The sequence below is a fragment of the Sciurus carolinensis genome, chromosome X, assembly GCF_902686445.1.
Source record: "Sciurus carolinensis chromosome X, mSciCar1.2, whole genome shotgun sequence".
NCBI classification, from domain to species: Eukaryota; Metazoa; Chordata; class Mammalia; order Rodentia; family Sciuridae; genus Sciurus; species Sciurus carolinensis.
In genome coordinates this window covers 130,760,942-130,767,627 of record NC_062232.1, presented here as the reverse complement: position 1 = coordinate 130,767,627, position 6,686 = coordinate 130,760,942, and the positions used below count along the sequence as shown (strand labels likewise).

General features: G+C 51.2%; 1 protein-coding gene across 1 annotated transcript; it reads left to right on the top strand.

The window, feature by feature from the left end:
• The first annotated feature begins 1,049 nt into the window (after window positions 1-1,049).
• Window positions 1,050-1,988, top strand: LOC124971706 (olfactory receptor 1N2-like). The gene has a single exon (XM_047535354.1). It carries the CDS (start codon window positions 1,050-1,052, stop codon window positions 1,986-1,988), a length of 939 nt encoding a protein of 312 aa, XP_047391310.1.
• The last annotated feature ends 4,698 nt before the right edge of the window (window positions 1,989-6,686 follow it).

Here is a 6,686-nt window from a genome sequence, read left to right as displayed (position 1 = left end):
GATTTAGTTCGCCTGTAGGTAGACAGGGCTGAGTGGGCGATCTCCACCCCACCCCATCTTCTTTGGCACCTGCCCTGGTGGGGAGGCTGCAGTCCTTCGGCAGGAGACATGTGTGCCCCATTCAGAGTGGGGATGGGAGTATTCCCGAATTCGTTTTGGCGTCATGACACACCCTTTGCATGGCAGTGTTTGAATATGAACCCCTAATTGTGCTTTCGTGGGAAAGTTACCCTTCACAGAATCCTCTTGGAAGACTTGTTAACATCAATACAGCACAGTTGGAAAACCCATACATGCTTATTGTCCTAAGCAAGATGTAAGTTGGGCTCTGGTTGTGGCTCAGTGGTAGAGCGCTTGCCCAGCATGTGTGAGGCGCTGGGTTCGATCCCCAGCACCACATAAAGAAACCAGAGACCTAAATAACCAAAATAGAGGTATTGTGTCCATCTACAAGTAAAAATATCTTTTAAAAAGAAAGACGCAAGTTACAATCTCAGATCCCAGAGATAACCCTGTTAACATTTTCATGAATACCTTTCCAGATATCTTCTGCAAACATATAATATGCCTGCATTTGATTGTGTGTGCACACACGATTTTACCTTAATAGTCATCTCTCACACCTCTATGTGCACAAGCAAAATGGTTCACAGAGGTCCCTCCTTGCCCCTCTTTGAGAGCTCCCACTGAGGCAAGTCAACTACCCTAGCTGCCTCCACCTACTCTCCCCACACGCCCCCACATGCACCCCCACCTTTCTTTCAGTTCTCTGTATCTTCTTTGCCTGGTTGTTTCCTCCCCGGGAAGCAGGAGGGGCTGCTGAGCAAAGTCAGCCACATGGAGAACCTCAGCAGCACGTCCACACACTTGGTGGCCTATTGGGTCCCCATACTCTCTTGTCCTTACTACCACAGGCTGGAGATCCTTCCATAAGCATCGCAGAGTTGGATTTCCATCAGTGATGATGGGTGTCATGCATGCTTTCCCAGACTGCCCCTGGTCGTGTTGACAGATGTACCTCCAATGCCTATTTGCAGAAACTGGAAGCCATGGTGAGAGGCAATCTAACCATCATCTCAGAATTCCTCCTCCTGGGACTGTCAGAGGTGCCTGGACATCAGCCCCTCCTCTTCGGCCTGTTCCTATCCATGTACTTGATTGCGGTGGCGGGGAACCTGCTCATCATCCTGGCTATCAGCTCTACCCCCACCCTCCACACACCCATGTACTTCTTCATAGCCAGTCTATCCTGCGTGGACATCTGCTTCACCTCTGTCACTGTACCAAAGATGCTGCTAAACATCCAGACTCAGGGCCAGTCCATCCCCTATGCTGGGTGCCTCACTCAGATGTATTTTCTGATTTTCTTTCTAGAACTGGACAACGTCCTCTTGGCGATGATGGCATATGACCGATTCGTAGCCATATGTCGCCCTCTTCACTATGCCGCAACCCTGAGCCCCAAATTCTGTGTCACCTCCTTGTCTGTGGCTCTGATTGTCACGAACATCTACCCCTTGGTCCACACCCTGCTTATGGATACATTGTCATTCTGTGTAAGTGTCCGAATTCAGCATATTTTCTGCGAACTCTATGCATTGCTCAAGCTTTCCTGCTCAGATATCCATGTCAATGAGTTGGTCGTTTATACTCTGGGGAGCCTTCTTTTTGTGACCCCCTTCCTCCTGATTTCTCTTTCCTACATGCGCATTTTCTCAGCCATCCTAAGACTGCGTTCTTCTCAGAGCAAGATGAAGGCTTTTTCCACTTGTAGTTCTCACCTGGCGGTGGTGTCCTTGTTCTATGGGACTCTGTTTGGGGTTTATCTGCGGCCGTCCTCGTCTTACACAGTTGGGGATTCTGTGGCCACAGTGCTATATGCAGTGGTGGCTCCCATGCTCAACCCCTTCATATACAGCCTAAGGAATAAGGACATGAAGGGGGCCCTGAAGGGCCTCTTCAGTTGGAGCAGGGTCTGGTCTTGGTGACATCGACTTCTGCTTCTGAGCAAAGACGCCTTGTCTTTTCCTTCCCTTCACTGGGAGGGGGCTGTCCACAAGACCCATCTCCCAGGCATCTGGCTGGGCCCACATTTCTGCCACCTTCCCCCTTCATCTGCTCAAGGAACCAGCACTCCTGGAGTGACTTTGGTGTGCTTGGCCCTGGGGACTTAATTTCCACTTATTCTGAATGTCCTTCACCACCCATCTGGAGCCCCGCCTGCCCCTTGAATTTGTGTATGTACGACTTAGGCCCTGTGTGGTCCCTATTGATGAGCAAATGGAGGCTGAGAGAAGGGCTGACCTTCTCACCTCCTCCTCCCTGCCCCTTTCTCCAGCTCCCATGGTTAAGCCCTGTTTGGATGGAGCCAAGGAGGCTCCTTTCACTTCTCAAGAACAACAGGCACAATGAGGTGCTCCTGTCCCTGGGAAGCAATAGACACATGGGTTCTGGCCCCATGGCCCAATCACTAGGCTTGTGAGCCAAGCGGAGGAGAGCGCAGGTGCCCCTTCTGTACTCCTGGGTGGATCGAGACATGTCTTCCTCATGTTTAAGCCACGCACGGACTTCGCCAAGGACAGCCCAAGATGAAATGACATTCATGCCACTTCTAGACATGTGCACTGTCGCAACCAGCATGGCCAAACTTGTGGGTTCCAGCAAGGGGCGATGGTGGATTGGAAAAATAAAGACTCAGGAACACAGATCTTGAAGATAAAACACCTGGGATAAGGTGGAGCCTGCCCTCTGACGGAGATGCAGATCTAAAGAGTTACGCCAGCAATCTTTATTTCTATATGTCTCATTATCAGGTTAAAGACTATGTGACCATTATTCTTTGTACTCAGGAAAGTTACAGAAACTAGGACATCCTATGTAGCTTTTCCCCAGTTGCAATCCACAGTTGCAAAGTGCAATGTTAGGAGCTCTGTGCATCTTCTCAAGAAAGTCCACTGTTTAAAGTTACTGTAAGGCAGACAGGAACTGGAGAAGCTGGTGAAATACTGTGGCTGCCTAGCATAAGAATTCCTTCCTTCCGGGGAGCTGTGTGCCTGAGATCAAGGCCAGAGCTGACAGGACTCTTGCACAGCCTCCTCATGCAGGGCATTGCCACAGCAGCTGAGCATCCTGTGCCCTTGATGAGGAACATTCCCAGGCACCGGGCAGGCCACAACCATGAGGGCATCAGAGACCCCCCCGATCTCAGTCACTGCTCTCTCCTCCTCTGTCACTGCTCTCCACAGTGTACACGATAATAAAAATAACTGTGTGGCCGAGTGTCTCTCCAAGGAAGGACAGAATGAGGGTCCTACGTGATCTACGCCTTGGCCTTGACAGCCTCCTTTTGAGATGTGGGGTCTGTGCCCCTTTGCCACCCTGTCCCCTTGAATGTGAGCAGGTATGGTATTGCTTCCACTGGTGGAGGACAGTGGGGTTGGTGCTGCCTGACATGATAGCAGTGAAGCATCTAGACTGTTCCCTGGAACATGTGCTCTGGGAGCACCGAGCTGCCTGTAAGAAGTCAGGCTGCCTTGGGCCGCCTCTGCGTGGAGAGGACCCGAGGGGTTGCTCTGGTCCACAGGGCCATGCCTTGGAGTCCCCCACACAGACAGGAGACCTGTGAGTGAAGAACCCTCAGATGATTCGGCTTCCAGCTGCTTGAGATGTCCCTGCTGCTCCTGCAGACTTCCCAGAGCAGAGGCCACCAGTCCCAACTGCGCCCTGTGGGAGTTGCTGGCCCACTGCATCTCTGGGCACAATGAAATGGGTGTCTGATCACGATGCAGTGATCTAACAAAAGCACATAAAATTGAGGAGGAGGGATGAAAACTAAAAGTGTTGAAATTGCAAAACTACCTTGAATGCAGATGAAATGGGCTCTTCTGTAGAAATAGATCAATTTCCCAGGTGGACAGCAGGGGATCTAGGACAAGGCTGTTCCCTGTAGCCAGTGTTGCACGACAGTCTGCATCTCACAATGGCAAAACGAATCCTTTCCTTGCCTGCTGGTGTCTAGACGTGGGGAATCCAAAGGGAGCGGATGGCCGCCAACACTTCATGTTCAACGAGACTCTTCCTGTGCACCATGTTGGAAGTGGGCCCCTCTGTGAACCAGACTCCCTGACCTGAAGAGCCTAAATTTCCAGGTTCCTGGCCAAACAGCCAGGCCATTTGCCCGTGCTCCTGAGTTATGGTGTGTTCTGAGTTCGAGACCCTTCTCTTTCCACACACGGTCTATGAGCAGGCGTGACACCCAAAACTCTGTCCCACGGGAGGATGGTTTCCCCTCACAGCTGTCTTTGACATCCATCCCTGAGGGGACCGTAGTGCATCAACAGTCATTTTTTGACTTGTCCCCCACCACATACCAGGTGACCAGGAAACAAGCTTGTCTTTTGTTTATCTCTGCCAGCTCACAAACGCTTTCCCTCCCTTCCTAAAGCCTTCCCGGTCTCATCTGCCCTCACAAAACCCTCCCTCCACTCACCATGCATCACGGTAATTTCTGTCCCTCATGACTCCTCTGTAAGGCCTTCACAAACTCGTCTCCCTTCACGAGGTACTAATACCCCTCACTTCCCTTTGCAAAGACCTTCTGTCGCTTACTTCTTTGCCTCTTCATCCCCTACGAATCCTTCTGCCACAGGAGGAGAGATGTCTCCAAAGAAGGATCTGAGGAGTTCCCAGAGAGAAGGGGGAGCTTGACTCAGGACCAGCAGGGTTCTTGGCATACCTGACAGAAAAGAATTTCAGCCTGTGCCAGTCAAAGGCATAGACAGAGGCTTACTTAGAAAAGTAGGTACATGTTCAGGGGAGGATGGGGGCAATCTCAAGAGAGGGACGCCTTGCGGGTAAAGCCAGGAACACTTGGATGTGGGCCATCTCCAGAGGGAGAGAGAACAGCCCGTTGGTGTGGGGTGTTCACATTTAGAGAGGGTGGTTGCTAGGGGCTAGAGTAGAGGTGGTGGTGCCAGGGTGGAGCTCTACTGTTCCACGCTAGTTTTCCTGCCCGCCTATCCCTCAGGGGTTGCCACTGTTCACCAGTGCTTTTGGCATTTCAGTGGTTCATGGGCGTCTCCTCTATTTTCATGGTTCTAGGGCCACTTCCTCTGAGACTCAACAGCTCTCCCTTTCTCCCCAAATTCCCTCATCGCAAGCCGCGAAGGCCTTCCTTCCCTCCCCTTCCTATCTCCTAGGCCTCCTCCTGAGCTTACCCTCAAACATCTCTCCCCTGAATCACCTCTCCCGACAGAAGCCTTTCCTGTCACTCCTCTCCTCACAAAAGACTTCCCTCCTCCACTCCAGCCACAATGCAGTGATATCCCTTACCTCCCCTCAAAATGTCCTTCCAACCCTCACTTCACGAAATCCTTCTGTCCGCCAACTCCCCTCAGAAAGGCCTTCCCTCAGACCTCACTCCCTCTAGCAAAGCACTGACGTCCCTCCCCTCGTCTGGCAAAATACTGACCTCCCTTCACAAAGACCTTCCCTCACCCATCTCTTCTCACCAAGGTCTTCCCTCTCGCTCATGAAATTGTCACACTTGCACTTGCACTTGCATGGCTTACCAAGGGCTTCCACCCACACCTTGTCTCAGAACATAATGACCTGGCTCTCCCCTGTCATCAAGACCCTCCCTCCCTTACCCGCCTTCACAAAGTCCTTCTCTTCCTCAACTCCACTTTCAAAGGCCTTTCGTCCTGCACTGTTGGAAGCCATCTATAAGCCCTGTGTGAACTGAGCGGTGTTCCAGCCATTAGGCAAGGAAGTCACTCTTTTCGGAACTCCTGGGTGGAATCTCCCAGTTCGAGAATGCCTGGATCACCCCAGCACCCTGACCTAGCTTGCAGCTCTAAGTTCAAACACAGCCCCAGAGATGGGAGTAACCCGCCAAGAACCAAATGCCAAATGACCTGTTCACTGCAAGACCCCTGCCACACTGAGAAGCAGGGACCAAAAACAAGACTCCTCCCACTGAAAGCTTATCCCTGCCTTTGATGTGCTCCCCCTTAAATAAGGAATTGGGGTCTGTTTCAGTTGTTCAGTTCCAGTTCCTATCAGGACTGGAAGACCCATCAGGCACTCTGCTTGTTAAATCTAATCTTCGGCTTTGTCTTATTTCTTTCTGATCAGTTCACACTTGTGTTATCCCAGGCTGCTCACACCTCCTGAGCAGGAACCTGCACTGTCAGGGTGCTGGTCACTGCATCTGTGGAAACTTTGAAGCAAACAGGCTTCTTCCGGCTTTCTTCAGAGCCCACTTTGAATAAAACCAATTTTTCCTCCCAATTTAACTCCCGATAATTCTGGAGCAGTGAGCTTTTGGAGCCTAGCCTCTTTCCTCCCAGGCGGTACTGCCACCGAAAGCTGGGTCCTTGTCCCCTATGCCAATCCGATAACAGGGGCATGGTTTTGAGAAAAAGGAAAAAGAAGCTCGATTTCTCTGCTAGCAACAGAGAAACACAGGGATTCCTGTCTCACTGTCCGTGATTCTGCCCACCGGTGGGAACAGGGAGTTTCTGAAGACGTGATTCAGAGGAATTCTGTTCCCCAAGATTAGAGAGGAGAGATTAAGGAGGAGAGGTTCAGGGAGGAGAGGATCAGGCAGGAGAAGGTCAGGGAGGAGAGGATCAGCGAGGAGAAGGTGGGGAAGATTTTTGTTTTAAATTGTGAGTTTTTTAGAA

What these genes read in the sequence shown, in the direction of transcription:
- LOC124971706 (XM_047535354.1), top strand. Translation starts at nt 1,050, where the DNA reads ATGGTGAGAGGCAATCTAACCATCATCTCAGAATTCCTCCTCCTGGGA.